At 39.9% G+C, this 17,069-nt stretch overlaps 1 protein-coding gene across 3 annotated transcripts; it reads right to left on the bottom strand.

The window, feature by feature from the left end:
* Positions 1–214: 214 nt before the first annotated feature.
* bmf2 (BCL2 modifying factor 2) lies at positions 215–10,893 on the bottom strand. Of its 3 annotated transcripts, none has more exons than XM_047388683.1 (4): positions 10,742–10,893; positions 7,920–8,159; positions 5,823–6,037; positions 215–3,497 (listed from the first exon to the last, which is right to left on the bottom strand). In XM_047388683.1, exons 2-4 carry the CDS (start codon positions 8,134–8,136, stop codon positions 3,381–3,383), a joined length of 549 nt encoding a protein of 182 aa, XP_047244639.1. In that variant the 5' UTR covers positions 8,137–8,159; positions 10,742–10,893; the 3' UTR covers positions 215–3,380. The 3 variants fall into 3 exon arrangements, with proteins under 3 accessions (XP_047244639.1, XP_047244638.1, XP_047244640.1); XM_047388682.1 differs by lacking the exon at positions 10,742–10,893 and adding an exon at positions 10,476–10,668; XM_047388684.1 differs by lacking the exon at positions 10,742–10,893 and adding an exon at positions 10,272–10,413.
* Between the last annotated feature and the right edge of the window lie 6,176 nt (positions 10,894–17,069).

The raw sequence follows: 17,069 nt of genomic DNA on the forward strand, positions 1-17,069 counted from the left end.
TCGATAAAAAAGAATGTCTACAATAATAAAACGTATCAAAATAACTGTTAACCCATAAATGAGCTTCCTAAAATAAAGACAAACCCTGTTTAGACAGTGAAGACTATGGAATATGTTTTTTGTTTTTATTGGTTTAGCTCTTAATTTTTGTTTTTTGCAAAGAAAGTTTTTCATGATTTGTTTTTGTCTTGAACAAAATGAAGCAGAGAACATATTGATAGTTCATAAAGTTTTAATCGAAATCAAAACAGCAATGTACCCATTTAACAACCAAACAAAATGAACAGAAACAGTAAGATTTGGTGAGCCAAGCTCTTATGTACAGCATATTGCACTAGAAAAAGAACACACATCCCCCCCATCCTCCTCCTCTAAATCCCTCCGTCGCTCCAGTGTCCTGCGTGGTTCAAAATCTGCAAAGGATACGCAGAGCAGTCCCAAAGATAACACAGCCAATGCTTTCATTTAAAAAAAAAAAAACTGCTACATCTGGACTGGGTCTCACTTCATTAGGACACACGAGTGTGAAATCCTTGAGACCACTCTGAACGCAAAGAAAGCAGAAGGTGAAGACGATACGGCTCTGTGTGCGCTGAGCGCAGTAGTCTCGAGAGAAATTCCACTGTTCAGTTCGCGTAGTAAAAGAGATATTATGATTCTCATTCGATTAAGTTACATTCAAACCTATTAGGATATGGATTTCATTTCCAGGAATGTTGGACATGCATTTTTACCTCATTTACATATATTAAAAAGCCCTTTAACTGAGTGACACAGCAGACTTGGCAATATCCAAACTCAATGATGTCATATGTTGAAGATTGTAATCTTAGAAAACCAAAAAACATGTTCTAGTTCTTTCTTCTTACAAAAAACAGTATGTAAAATTTGTTGTACAAAGATAGCAATCAGTGTGTCGAATTCATGTCAAATGTATAAAAAAAAAACACAGATCACAACACTTGACAGTATTTCTGTTTTCCCAAAACAAATTGATATTGGTATTAAAGACACTGAAGGACTGAACAGAAACGTCTCACTTGAGCCGAGGTGGAAACAGTGGAAAGTAACGGCAGGCTCAGATGGAGTAGCTGTTCAACCCATCCCAAACAGAAACAATACTGGGCACCGCGGTGGCTCATTTTACCCTTCAAAGCCTCACTGGATTGTGGTTCATAAAGCACGAAAAACCTGGATGAGCCGGGCCGATCCAGTTTATCAGAGATCTCTACAAAAAGGTTTCAGCAATCCAGCTGGAAAGTTCAGCACAGAAGTAGAAAGAGAGAGGCGCAAATACAGTATACAGATAAAAAAAAAGAAATCTTTTTACAGTGCATGTTGCAAAATCAGTCGCTTCTGGTTTTGAGAGGACTCAGTGTGGTGGAAAAAGGTCGCCGTGCTGAGAGGTGTCAAAGGTTGAGCCTGTGCCTCGCGAGCTGATGTGAGATTTGTCAAACGGAGCGCTGGGGCCGGTGAACTCTAAGGTAAACTATGCCAAGTGTTGATGAGGATGATGTCGGGGCAGGTCTTTTTACTCACAAGGCACTCGATTTTTGCTAGTTTTGATTGTCTTGTCGTTTTGCACGATTTGTTACGACTCACGGCATTTTGCGTGTGAGAAAGAGTGAGAGAGAAAGAGAGCGAGAGAGCACGAGGCACATGGCTTTAGTCCAACCTACTCACCCAGCCTTTAAAAACTGAATGCACCCTGACGACGAGGAGAAAGAGGACTGTACAAGCTGAGACAGCGTCTATACAGTAGCACTGAGCAGTTACGCACAAAATAAATTAGAATAAATTACTTCAAATGAAATATAAATGAAACCTATCTTCCAGAGGAACAGGGAGTAGTTAAGTGAGTGTTTCTATGGCGCTTTGGACTGCAGATGACAGTGTGTATCAAAACCATCTTAATTGGCTCAGCGTTCAGTGTTTGCAGGAAACAAACTCAGCTACTCTCATAGCAATCAAAAAAAAAAAAAAAGCTTGACAGCATGTAACACACTTCATGTTCATCTTTTTCCTACCAAATCCAGCTGAATGAGTCAGATTTATATGCTAGCATGGCTGTTAACTACTCCCTGAAGAAAAGGAAGTAGAAAGAAAACAATCAGTGTCTTCAAATGTTTATATAACCAATATTTAGAGCAAAAAGAGCAATCTTTAACATGTTATTCCAGAATTTACATTGATAAATAGAGGCTATGTTGGTGTGAGCTGCTGCACAAAGGTTGTATACATGTGTTCCCCACGTTTGTAAGAGATTTTTAAACTGTACAGAAGTAAAGCTGGCAGTTTGAGACATCTCGCGTTTGAAACAGTGCCGGAGAGATTTACAGCTGGAGCGAAACAAAACCCCTCTTTGATTGCCGATACATCCAGTCCGGCTCGGAGCCGCAGCGCAGCTAAGGGCAAAACCGGCGATTGTCAATCCAGCCAGGTGAATGACTGAATGTTTGGAAAAGGGTGGCATTTTATCCAAAGCTTTTCAGGTTGATTGTTCTCAGATCCCTGATCGTAATCCCAGACTGAGTGAGGCCTCTGCGCCTGTGTTTGTTTGTGCTTGTTTGGACTCATGATTTGCAGATGGAGAGCACCCGACAACCCGACACCCCCCAAACTATTACTGCGTCAGATCTTTAAACTATGTGCCTGGAATCTCTTTGGCACGTGCAATTCAAGTAGGTTCGTTTTTAACAGTGTCTGAATCGTAGATCACCTCTGCAGACGGAGTCGCTCAAGAGTGACACACCAGCAAGTTGATTTAAACGTGCATCCGAACACACCAACAGTTTAACTTGGCTGATGTGGAGAGGTGAACAGTGAGTACAGGGCTTTCTTTTTTTTCTTTAGAATAACTCAGAAATGTGCCTCGAGTCTTTCTTCAAAGTTTCGCGTCAGTAACTTTTTTTTGAAAAAGTGTCCACAGTCTGTCACCCGAAAGCGACCTAAACTTTAATATTTATTTCTCTCTCGCACTATATCTTTGATGCAAAAATGGTATTTCACTGGGGCAGGAGAGCGTAAGGCATTCCCTGGACAGATGGAGGTCCTTCAGGAGTCGACACACCAGATAAAAAGAGCAGTTTGCTGTACAAAATAGGTCATCTTACAAATATTTCCAAAATATCTCTTCAAACAAAATGGCTTCTTTTCGGAGAGGAGAAACAAAACAAATAAAGAATAAACAAAAACCAAAAATCAGTAATCAGTCTCCGTCCAGCGGTGACCAGTGTCTTCTTCATCTCATCTTCATATTCAGTTAGAAAACAAAATCCAAAACCCGTCGATCCATCTTACAGTGCCATCTCTTCAAAGTTTGAGTCCTTGGTTCATTTCAGAGATCAAGAGCCAAAGTGAAAGGCCAGCTGAAAGTCCCTTCATCTCTGCGCTTCTCTCAGGCGCGGCACGAGAACCTCTCTTGGAAACAAAAATCCAAAGAGGGCGATTGTAAGGCGCATCCACGCAGGCAGATTCTGTCTCTGATGCCTCATGAACTGCAAGAAACAAACAAACAAAAAAAAAAAAACCAAACATCAATGAATCTCAGTTGTCAGTAGAAGAACTTTGGCACACACGATCGGACTTCTCACTGGCAGGCTTGTGAGGTTAAACCTTGTGAACTGTAAACCTTACGGGTAAAAACCGTTTGATCGACAAGACTGAATGTTCCACAACATTAGCTTGTATCTAGAAAACATTACCCACATGCTCACTGTCATTTACTTTCTTTAAAAGTAAAGTTCACGGAGACTCTGGGAAGTTATGAGTGATACTTCCCTAACCTGTAGTAAAAGAAATGTCGTATTGCAGTTTGTGAAAATGTGAATTAATTCTCTGTGCAGCTAGTCTGATGTACATCAAGATGCAGCTAATTTTAGCAATTCAAAGCAACTCAAAAGGAAAATGTTTACTTTCGTGGGATAAAATGCTATATGAGCAAATTAACTGGCAAAACGTTAAGTTTGTTGCCGTTTTCTCAGCTGAACAACGTCCGCATTACAGCACTAAATTTACACGGGGGGAGGCTGCTAGCTGTATGGGTCTCCCTCATCGGCTGATTGTTAGTCTGTCAGAATCATTTCAAACTGACTAAGACCTCTTGGTGGGTTTCCAGCTCACTGACATGTTGTAGCTAATGTGGGAGATTGATATCATTTCTTGGACGCTGTTTGGCTCAGTAAACAGCGTCAACAGTTTTTTGTGAAAGTGTAGACAGTTAATAAAGATTTTCATCAGACAGACACAGAAATGTTCAGCTTGAGTTATTTTAAATTGCTGCGATCAGCAAAAACAGCTGCTCTACTCTGAGTATTTGTTCACTTTTCTACAAAATCACTGTGATATAACATCTGTAAAGTACAGATAAGGGCACTGTTACCAATAATAATATCAAAGAACGTCACTGCAAAGCGTCCAAACCTATTAACGAGTCAGCTGTATTGTTTTCAAACAAACAAAAACTGAGTCTGCTGCCTCCTGTTTTCAGAAGAAATGATGTGCCCTAATCTGTCATGTTCAAGTGAATCCGGGAATCTCCTGCTTCCGTTCAACCACTGTGGGACTGGAACTGCCGCCTGTAGATGTTGCAGCTTGTTGCATAAGCACTCTAAGCATAAGTACACTTCATCAGGGTCCCTACCAGCCTAGGAATCAGACTCCGCCACAGGCTATTTGATGCAGAACCAGCAGACTGACCTGAATTTAAGCAGAACCACTAAATGTAACCATAATTGTCCCTAATTGCCCTTCCATTCTAGACTGCTAAGCTTGGGTAAACAGTACCGTAGTGTTTCTCGTGAAGCTCATCTTTCTGCACTCGTTTTTATAGGTAGCTAAGAACAGTGTGCAATTTGTTGAGCTTTTTTTTTGTTGTTACTTATTATTCCCTAAACCAGTAAGACAATGTGTATGTTTGTCCCTCTCTCTTAATGTCAGGGTGGGGATTTTCTCCTTAAAAGTGAATATAACCACAAGTAAAACATGCTTCACTGAGGCAAAAACCCAAACATTAGCCCACAAGGGCAAGTTCTGCTTGGAAAGCAAGCTGAGATGTCTAACAATAGCAACACAGAGAAGCGATTGGATATAATAATGGGTCATTTGTGATTATTCTCCCAATGGAATATTCCTCCGAAACGTAGGAACCAATCGCAGCTCAGACGGCAGACAAATCAGGAAAATAAAAGAAAATTCTCTCTTATCTCTGTTACAGAGTCAAACATGCAAACCAAAACACACACAAACACGCACAGGCTGAGGCTAGCAGTGGGACAAGTGAGGTATTGTGGGTAGCCGTCATGTTACCGGCTGTGTCTATAAGTGTGTGAGTCAGACTCTATTTTTAGAAGCGCATATAAACAGCCGGCAAAGTCTACCCAGACACAGACGTGCCATGCGCTGATGTTTGTGCCACTCGAATCTATCTCACCTGCTCTTCCTCGGACTTTGCAACATCATTTGTCAAACTCTGCTCTTCCACTGCTTCTTTAGTTGTCTTTCCAGTCTTTCACCCGTTCTCACCTTCTCTACAAAACTACACATTTAACCACTTTACAAAAACCACACCTTGCTATTAAAGCAGCCCTGGGTTCAGAACAGTCAGACCAGCTGATAAGAATCTGTAATAAAACCCTCAGACAGGACAATAAGCAGGTTTTTTAACTGCCTATCATGCCACTCAGATATGTCTTTAACTCAAATATCATTCATTATTGCCAAAATTTGTCCCCATTCCCTGTCCTTCTAACATTTAAGGTGGATGCATTGCTCTAAAGTTGGTTTATTGTGGTTTCACCTCAATACTCAGAAATGAGGCTTACCACTTCAACGTGATCCTGGTGGAACTTGTCTCCAATCTCCCGGAGTTTACGACCAAGTTGGACCTCGACGCTCACCCCCATCGGCTCCACCTCGGGCCTCTGTTCCATCCTATCGTCCTCCTCCCCCCTGTCCTCTTCCTCAGCGACCTGTCTTTCTCCCCGGTCCTCCATGGGCACAAACTGAGCAGGAAGATGTAAGGGCAATCCAGCGTTGCCTAAAAAGAGTGAATCAAGTTCGTTTTTCTCTTTTAGAAATTTTACTAGTCAGTGTAAAATGTTTGTTCAGGTGGACTCCAACTTAAAGTCAACCCATTGTTCCTCCTGTGAGCAGTCATTACCGGTGTCAAGATATACAACATTTTAGAAAGGTTATGGTTTGAAAACTGCCAGCATTTTCCATCACACTGTGTTTACTGTTTAAAGTCCTTCTGAGATGCCTGAGAAGTATGAGAGTAGAGTTAAACAGCTCTGCCCCTCCCCACCTATTGCTATTCCCTGCTGGTGCAGGCAATTCCTACAGTTTTACGATCACAGAGTGTGGACAAGCTCCAACCGGGCAGATGTCTTGACCAATGAACCAGCTAATTTTAGCTTGTGATAATGTTAAAGAGCAAAACATCAAAAACATTTTATATTCTGCCCAGGAAGCCCTTGAAGAACCCCTACTAAGATTACTGGACGGTGATTTTCTAATTTGAATAATCATATGTTTCCAAATCAAAATATCAACAAAGAAATGTTACAGATAACATCATTATGGGTGTAATCATCAGCATGTTAGATTATTTTAGAACTAACAGGAAGGGAGGGTGAAATACGATGATATTTTACAGTTTTGTTTTCATTTTTTGTGTAAACACTTAAGGTTATCATACTATCAGAACCTCATACCTACCTCTGGGCCACCACGGGAGGTAATAACACATTTGACAGTTTATTTAAGACTTAGCAATAGGTAGGCATCATTTTTAGCACTGCACATCATGACAGCAAAGTGGTGCTTTATGACTCCTTTAGCTGCATCATTGAGTGAGAACCGTTCAGTTTATAAACTTTAACAGTTTTGTCTTTTTGGTAATAAATGATTAAGGTGTGACTAAAACAATATAAGCAGTCAGAGAATAAACGAGGAGCCCATAGAGCAAAAAGAAGACTGATCACAGGCATACAACTAAAACACCTAATTAAATCAGGAAGACACTCAGAAAACTGCCTGCTTTATTGGACTGTCACTGAGTTCACTCCCTGCCTCCAGCGCAGTCATGCCACTCTGAGGGGAAAACAATTTTCTTGTTGTTATCATGTGCAGAATGCCTTGCTATTCTCCCTCACGCACGACAGCAGACTTTGTTTGCAAAGGAAGGGTGGCCCTGAGCCGAGCGTATGACATCTATTACTGGTTAGTTTACAATGAGCGACGAGGTCACAACAGGCAGTGTTTTTACATACTGATGATTTTCAACCCAGAACAACAGGTAGCTCTCATCCACCAATACTGAGTCTACAAACAAGCACCATCAACATTCATTTAATTTACTTAACATGACGTCACATGGATTCGATTAGACATGGGAAAATGCTATTAGATTTAGAATGACGGTGTGGGGATGTAACTTTATGTGTCTATGAAATTGTTGTTGTCAATTTTTTTATTAAACTTTTTTTTAATTTCACACAAAACTCTTGTGTAAAAGTCCCCAAAAAAGAACCCACGTAATATAATTAATGTCTAAATTTAATTTAGGTGTGTATTTATAGTGCATTAAAAATAAATGTAATTTTGATAAAGCACAAACAAGTTTCAAAGAACTCTTTCTTAGGTTCTGAGCTTGCTTTTAAACCCATACAGTTAAGTGTAGTTATTTTGCTGTAAGTATTCAAAGTGTCATTTCACTTGCAGGAAAAGTCAAGATTAAAAAACGTAATTCTTTTTAATGTCATCAAATGAGTACATGCCAAAATACAATGACCAATTTTAATTACTTGGATCATTCCAGGAAGCTTCAAACCTGACAGATTTGCAATCGAAAGCTATGCCGCATTTTCACCACTTTTGTTTTTTCCTGATTAGGGTCAGAATATCTCTCCACTTCTCACCGTTGAAAGGTACGTGAGGCTGCAGGTGTATGCTGCAGGACAGCGCGTTGATGCCGTTGTTGTTGTGGCCCTGTGACGTGGCCACGGCGGCAGTGACGGCGGCCAGGGCCTGTCCGGCTGTGATCTGCGTTGCTCGGTCTTCGTATTTGATGTCCCCGAAGGGCAATACCATGAGCTGTGAGATGGGCAGTGACATGTCCTCCTCCTCATCATCCATCCAATGCCTCAGCGGTAAACTCCCTGGAGAGAATATAGCGGGGGTACAGGGAATAGAAACTTTAGAATGGGATGATTTTAGGCGTTAAAGTGTAAAAATAAAATGTACAAGCATGACTAATGGTTTATGAGCGTATGGTCTGTAGGTCAGTGGTGATATTTTTAATATAAAAAAATACCAAACAATCTTGCTATCAGTAAAACTTTGGCCTGTGGCAGATGGAATGATCTCATCCAATCTGCATTACATGGAAAGAAAATAATTACTCATTATAATGCCCAGTAAGAGGCTTACATGTATGCTGTAACAATGAAAACAAACAAGCAGAGGTGGATCATCTCAGAAGCATGAAAAATGGGTATTGAAATGTATACATAAGAGAAGACAGTAGAGGCAGAAGAAGCCAAAATAAAATTGAACAGGACCCAACCATGAGGAAACAGTCTGTACAGGGAGGATTTAAAGATTTGCTGCAATCCTCAAGCATATTTTGCCAATCCTTTAGAATAATGAGCCAAATTGAGACTGAACGCCAACAAATTCCCTGTAGGTTGCTCCTCCAATGATCGACATTAAGACCTACAGTTGTTTTTCTTTCTTTCTAAACCTCACTGTCACCTGATTGATGTCTATCTGTTCTCCTAATCTACAGACGCAGACACAGTGGCAATCAGAGTGTGAGTGAAACCAAAACTCTAGACTAGACCGGCAGTTGAGTGCGGTGCGTGCAGCAATCGTTACATGACAGAGATAACCAGTTTCACTGCTTATTGGACACTGGAGTGTGCGCTTTCTCTTCCTTGTTGGCTTTCTGCCCAACTTGGAAACAACTGTTATATCATTCCGTCAAGTGTGCCAGTAATTTTTTTGTCCTGTAAGCGGAGACAAACAGGCTGTACAAATGCAAAACTTGAAACTGGAAACACTGGTATTGTGCTTACTGAGCGAGGCAACTAAAGCCATGTTTCTCTTTGTGAAAGTTTCATTGAGCATAATGTCATATCGTAGTGAAAGGAGGTAAACATGAACCTAAAGAAATACTAATTTGCATAAGAAGTCATTAATATTATTTCAAAATATACCTCTATTCATTTGCAACTCTCACATGTAATAAACCCGCAAAATTACATAGATTTATTGGATTGAAATAGGCAGGTTTCACCTAGCTACCACTTTTAAATTAAAGATAATTGCACAATGTGTTAACTTCTTCAGGCATGTAGTAAATAAAGACACTTGAGCAGCAAGTTTCAACAGTATCAAATGTGCACCTAACTGTGCGCCAGGGACAAAGCAAGCCCTGACTTGAATTTCCACTGGCAGTCATCAGGACTGGCACTATTAGCATAGCGCCAGACAAATAAAAAAACACAGAGGAGAGAGGGAAATATACAGAAAGGTAACACACACTCAGCACACACACATACACACACTGCTTCGGGGCAGCAGGGGAGGCCTAGCAGCGAGCACGCTGATAGTCAAGAGGCTCAAAGCCCCAGCACAAAGTGGCTCCCTCTGCTGCACCATCTGTGCTCTCCCGACATGCAAACCTGGGCTGGGGCTCAGCTGCTCTTCACGTACTGCTTTCATATTACTACGAATAAAGGGCATGTAAAGCAGGCAAACGCTATGAGTTTTTTTTAAGTGGATTGCTACTTTAAAGCAAAACACCCCAGTTTTCTTTTTATTAGCAAAATGTAAACTGAAGTCAAGGAAAGTTTTTTTTATGAAATAAATTATTCTAATTAAGTTACCAGTGGACCAAACGATACAGAGAGCGATGAACTATAAATATGCAGTCAACTTGTTTTTGAATCGCTAGATTGAGTCTCCGGTGGTCCACCGGTAAGATGTGGTGACTGCATCCGCACCAGCAGCTCAAAATCCCGGGCAGCTGCGCTCGTCAGACCGCTGCGATGAACAGGACAGCGCATCACTGCCAAAACAGCATCCATAGCAAAACGGCTGCAATAACGTTTATAAAATAAAGGGACCACTGTTACATAAGTTATAAAATATAGCTAGTTATGTTTTCTATAACAACTTTGACCTGGGCTAACAAGTGAAAACGTAAACTAGCTTAACTTAAAATTTGCACATAAGACTATTTATGGTGCTTTAAGACGTTTTCTCACCTCGTTGGACAAAGTGTCCCTAAAATTTACCTAAGCCAGGTAGTAGAAACTGCGATAACTACACCCAATACCCGTCCTTACATCTTGAACACTAAGCTAACTTTTTAATCCAACAGCCAGCAACAACTGTAATAGCGAATGTTGCTAGCAGAAGAAAGTGCCCAAACACCGGTCAACGTCTGCCGGGATGATGCTGTATCTCACCGGTTACTTTGTGCCCGTGCTCTCCATCCATGACAACGGGACGCTTAGCAATAATAACCCGCATATAAATCCAATTTTTAAACCGCTTTCTCCCGCCCGCCATCCGCTTGCCAGTGCCGCTCGTCGCGTCTGTGCCCGGTCATTCCCCCCCGGCTGGCTGCTTGTTTATAAACTGTGGTCCCACACAGAGTGTGCGCGCGCCAGCTCGCCCGTTACTTTTTTTCTCCCCTTTTTCAACATCAAAGCAGCCGCTTTAACACACTCACCGCCAGGAAACGCGTTTTCCGTTGTTATCGGTGGTATCTTGACGAGTTGCCGTCACCTTGTTTTCTACGGACTGTAGCGGTGGCAGCCGTGCACCTCCTCGCATTACAACCATGAGAGCTCTGCTGGCAGCGGAGGGGTTGTTTTCCTATTTTTCCTCTTCTCGCTCTTGTGTCAAGTAATAGCCCGCCCTCATCACTCGGACCCGCCCAGACACCCGCCCAGATCTCAATGTGAAAGGCGCCACACTGTTGTTATGCAAATAAGACATTGACAGGTTATAAAATGCTGCTTTGGCTGGTTTTTTTTTTTATTGTCTCGATTTTTGTATTTGCAGAAGTGTGTGTTGTCTATTAGGTATTAAGGGGAAGGGTTAATACTGTACATTCAGAAAAATGAAGTAAAAGTGGCTCACAAAGGAAAATCTTGTGTTCAATGCTTAACTCATCAATATATAATCTTAATCTATCTATCTATCTATCTATATATATATATATATATATATATATATATATATACATATAAATGTTGCCTGCTATGTAAACAAGGCGAGAAAGATGCATATGTTGTTTTTCTTTTTTGTAGATGGCTTAATGACCTAATCATTTAAAATTACACCCATTTGCTCTACTACAGATTCAAACCTGCCTTTTCATAGTTTCTTGAGATGCTCCTGTATTGTTTTTCGGGAAAAAAAAATACACTAAATGTGCTTGTGCCTTTAAGAGAACAGCCCTCTTTGCCTGGCATAACCTGGTGACAGGCGGGGAGCCAATCAGCGTTTGTTATGGACCCGCCTCCTTTTTCGGTGTATCTTGACACGTGGAAGAGTAAAAAAACAAAACAAACCCAGATAAGACATGTGACTGTCTTTAGTCCACAGCTCAGCTGATTGGGAGCTCCTGCTAGATGGGGCTGCGGCACCCGTCCAATTGCTGGGATGAATATGATGATGTGCTGTGTTCTGTCACGGCAACAAAAAGACTCACAAATGTGATTTTCACACATTAATGTCAAAAGGATAAGCAAATGTAACTGTAAATAGCATTATACAGAGCGATGGATTTTTATTTGTTTGTAAATGTGTAAGATTTCTGTATAAATAGTGCTGTAAATGAATTTCATTATCATTATTATTATTGTTGTTATTATTAATTAATCAGTGGCCCTATTCTGTTTGCTCAACATATTGGTTCTAAACTTCGATAGACATCAATCAGGTGACACTGTCAATAACTTTGCTGTTAGGAAGATGCCCAAGATTTTTGAAGTGAGGTGCTGTTAAAATGATATAAACTGTTGATATCTTACTTTCAATACCTTACACTCTTGATGTCTTTACTTAGCAGAAATCTAAATGATTTGCTCTGAGAGGGTGACGCTAACATCTTGTCTTAAAACAACTCCTGACTCATAAATATTTTAGTGGATTATGTAAAGACTATTTTGCGAACCTTTAAACCATTGTTATGTTTGCATGCTGAGGTTACTTGTAAGTCAATAATTACGTACAAAGGAAATGGAGCAGGTTGGTGTGCGCTACCAATGATCTTCCTGTGTGAAACACGTATGAAAAAGGAATAGGTAAAGCATTTGTGGGCAGAGTAACTACCTAGTAGAAAAGTAAGGCAGTATAGAAAACAAAAATGTTATAGTGGTTTGAGTAAATACTATTTTATTTATTATTATCCTGTCCTACTTTTCAAACAAGAAATTACAATTACTGGAAACGCTTTACAGGTTTTGGTCTCCATGAGTTTTTCAGGCAGGATGATCAGTCGTGGTGCACTGCCTCCAACCTACGTTCCCTGTGTAAAGAATTATTGACTTCTGTCCAAAGCAGTTTAAAGATTCTTAATATGGTGTTTACATAAACCACTTTGGCTCTTTTGAGATTGTAGCAGAAGTCCACTTTGGTCTTGGCCCCTTTCAGAATAGCCATTAGCTTCAAGGACAGGCTAATCAAGATTTCTACCAAATGAAGGGAATTATCCACTGCATGTCGATATTAGCTCATCATAACCGTTCACCAGAACCAAACTGAAAAAAAGCCTTTACTAACCTAAGTGTTGGTGTTGATGTAGCAGTTTGGAATAAGTTTTTCTTTTAAAAGGAGAGTAAAGGTTATAACTGGGATTCATTAACCATCACCTGCTGGTTAGTACTCAGCCTGTACTGATAATTGTTTGTTGATCCTCTGACATTTTTTTAAATTTAGGACATAGTTAGCATTTTTATCTTGGCACCAAACAAAATTTATATCATTCACATGTTTGAAATTAGAGTATGCCTCTCACTTTGATCATGTGACTGGGACGGGCACTTTCACTGGTGTTGATAACCGAGTTGATAACGTGACTTAAATTGATGAAGAAGAAAAAGAAAAAATTAACAATTGGTTGTTTTTCGAGTTCGTATAAGTGGACATTTAATGCCCTTCTCTTGATAGCTGGTGATCATAAAATAAAGGGCCAAGAAGACCCTTAAAATCAAGGGTTTGGGAGAAAGATCTGGTTATAGGATCCAAGATTTTGTTTCAACCAAATCCATTTGTTTACTTTGTAATCTAAGTGAGATAATATACTGTACATATTTGCATAAACCAATGAATAGTGGTATCTTGCTTGCTAACACTATTTTGGAATATTCCAATAAAACTCTTTAGAGCTCATGGCTTGGATTTAGATTAGAAATAAATGTCCATAATTGTTCTTCATTATTGGAGGTAGATAAGGGATCAGAAGCTATCAATAGAGAGGACTATTATTCATATTAAATACATTTTCTTCTGCAACAAATCATAGCTGAGGCAAAAGTTTTTTCCTTATCGAAAATGCTTTAGTTAAGTTGCTTGTGAGCTATCACTTCAGTAGAATGTCTCCCCAAAACATCCATCTATTTTTTTCCTTTTTTAGTTTACTTTCCCTAAATATATATATATTTTCATAATGGGAGGCTAATCCAGGTGCATATGTTATCCATCCAGTGCAGTTACCAACTTCTGGGCTGCAGGCAGTTGCTGTTACAGACTGATGCAGATAATACTATTTATGCCAGGCAGACTTTGCATACAAGCAGACATGTAAAACATGAATTGATGTTAAATGCTAGAGTTTTAAAGCTTTTTACTCTGCAGTGTTTTACAGCTGGTGCATAAAAAAACAAATGTTAAACACTTTGCTGGATCATTGCAAGCAGCTTCATCTTGCTGTGGTATGCACAGCCGCTACTAACCTTTGGCCTCTTTGCTGGAAGCATGAAACAGATGCTGAACTGTCTTTTAAGTGCATTTATATGAAAATAGGCTGTACACTAAATCCAAAAAAATAAAAGCTCTGTTTACAATCCAGCTCAGCATTTTGTCACATTACAACCACAAACTTGAATGTATTTCATTGTGATTTGAGGTGGTAGACCTCCATAAAATGGTGCATAACTTTGAACAAGAGAAAAAAAAAATGATACATTGTTTACATTTTTTATTTTCAAATGAAAATCCAAAAAGTGGCATATATATGTATTCAATACTTTATGGAACCAACAGCAATCACTGCAATTACTGCTCCAAGTCCCTCTCACCTTTGCACATACAGAAAAATAATTTTATTGCTCAATATTTTTGCCAAAAAGCTTAAGCTCACTCATATTGGCTAGAGAGTGTTTGTGAACATTTGTTTTCAAGTCTTACTATGACTGTAAATTGTATTTAGGTCTGTAGTTTCACTGGGCAATTCTAACACATGAATATGCCTTGCAATAAACTATTCTATTGTAGTTTTAACACACAAGGATGCTACCATCACCATGGTTCACCACTGGGAGGGTTAAGTCTGGGTGGTATGCAGAGTAAGTTTTTCACCACACTTGGCAGTTTGAAAACAAGTTTTATTTTTTTCTCATCTGATCATTGCACCTTCTTCTACGTGTTTGATCTGTGCGTGATTTATTTTTAGTATTTTGAAGTATAAACTAAGTGCAGGACATAACTTAATGTAATGAAACAGATTGGGATTCAAATGTCCTTTACTGCAACCCAAGTTTACAATACTACAGAGCCAGTTTCACTTCAGTCCCTGGGGGCACTCGCTGTGTCCTCCTCTGATGGATGCACTGTGACACTGGCATAAACAACAACCTTTGCTGTTGACCCTCATTGCAAGCTGGGGGCACGCCCACGCATGGCATCACTCAAAGGAGAATGAAAAAAAGTGCTGTGAAATCATGGCTGATCTGTAGGGAAAAAAATGGGGTTACTGAGTGCAAAAGAGCGAAGCAAAACAAGGCAAGTGAGACTATTTGATCCATCGTGTGAGTCAGATTTTCCCCAAGAGACAATACGTGGATGAAAGCAGATGCTGCAGCCTTTGAATGGATCGCTGGTCAGCTTCTGCAGGATGTTATGTTTTCACAATGTCCCTCTCCTTTGTTGTGCAGCTGATAACATGTGAAATGTGGCTCTCTCAACTTTTCAAAAAATTCCCATGCTCAATTTACTGGCAGTCTAGCAAACAGCCCCAACCCCTGTTCAGCCCTGCTTAAACTGCAGCTCGATGGCTCCCAACCCCCCGTCTACAGCGCCCCACTCCACAGTGAAAGGGACCCCACCCAAAAGTGGGAAAAAGCAGTCAGAAGGGGGTTGTTGTTGCATTGTCTCTACGTCTCTCTGAAATTATTTTAAGGAAATATACTTTTATTTCTCATTGAGGCTAATCACTTGTCTGTGAATAAACAACCAAGGAGGTTGTATTTATTTGGAGTTATTTAAAATCACATTTCAGTCATTGTGCAACACAGTATAACAGTTCCTTACAAAACTACACACGCCTTAAACTTATCACATTTCATTATCACGCTACAGCCTCAAATGTCAATGTATGCTATATGGAGTTTATATGACAGACCACCACAAAGTAAAACCATTGAAGGAATTAAGGACAAGGATACATGATGCTCATGCTAATGTTCTTTAACAAAATTAAAATGGTAAAAGTGTGGCTCTTTGTATGCATTCAGCCCCTATGAGTTAGTGCTTTGTAGAACCACCTCTGGCTTATTTGTGTCTCTACCGGCTTTGCACATCTAGAGACATTTTTGCCCATTCTTTAAAATAGCTTATACATAGTCAAATTAAAGGAAGATTGAATGGAGAGAATCTGTCAAGAGGAGTTTTGTCACAGATTCTCACTTTGTTGGAGCTCTGACTATATTTAAATCATTGTCCTGCTGTAGGATGAGTCTACACCCCTGTCTCAAGTCTTTTGCAGTGTTTACCAGGCTTTCTTCAGAAATGTCCTTCTTTTCACTTCAATCCACCTTCCCTCAGGAAAAGCATTCCCACAACATGATGATGCCACCACCATGTTCCAACGAAAGGATAATGTGGTCAGAGTGAATTGCATTTTTAATTTTCTTCACACATAGTATTTTGCCTTCCAGGTGTCATTTAACTAGAGCGTCTTCTTCCACATGTTTGCTGGGTCCCCCTACATGGCTTGTGGCAAATTTTAAATTTAGTTCTTATGTCTTTCTTTTCGCCCCTCTTCCATAAAGGCTAGATTTGTGGAGTGCACATATAGTAGTTGTTCTGTCAACAAATACCCCCTACCTGAGCTGTCAATCTTTGCAGCCCCTCCAGAGTTATCGATGGACCTCTTAGTTGCTTTTCTAGGTAATGCTCTCCTTGCCCAGGCTGCTAGTTTGGGTGGATAGCTATGTTTTGATGTTTTTGCAATTCTGCTGTAGTATTTAAATTTTTTAATGATGAATTAAACAGTGATATGTGAGAGTTTAGAAGGTTGGGATATAGTTTATACTCTAATCCTGCTTTAAATTTCTCCACAACCATATCCCTGACGTATCTGCTGTGTTTCTTGGTCTTCACAATACTGTTTGTTTACTAATGTTCTTTAACAAACCCCTGAGGTCTTCATGGAAGAGCTGCATTCATACTAGGATTAAATTGTACACAGATGGACTTGGTTGGTGGATTTCTAAAGGCAATGGGCTGCACTGAGTTTTATATATCATACAAATGGTGGGAGATGGGGGAGGGGCATTCATATGCACTCCACACCATTGAGATTTGTATTTGCAAAACATTGTACTGTGACAACATGTGAACTCATTCAAGGGGTATGATCATTTTCAGCTGTAACTTTCTTCTGTCAGTTTGCACATTTAGCTCCATACTGCTCACCATAACATTTAATTGCGGTTTTTGTGTGACTTGAAAGTTGTATAGGCTCACTGTATGACAAAAAATTAAGCACGAAACATTTCTGGACTGTTAAACAAACTGGAAATACACAAACATAACTAGGAGATCTGATA

Source organism: Girardinichthys multiradiatus, chromosome 15 (assembly GCF_021462225.1).
Source record: "Girardinichthys multiradiatus isolate DD_20200921_A chromosome 15, DD_fGirMul_XY1, whole genome shotgun sequence".
NCBI classification, from domain to species: domain Eukaryota; kingdom Metazoa; phylum Chordata; class Actinopteri; order Cyprinodontiformes; family Goodeidae; genus Girardinichthys; species Girardinichthys multiradiatus.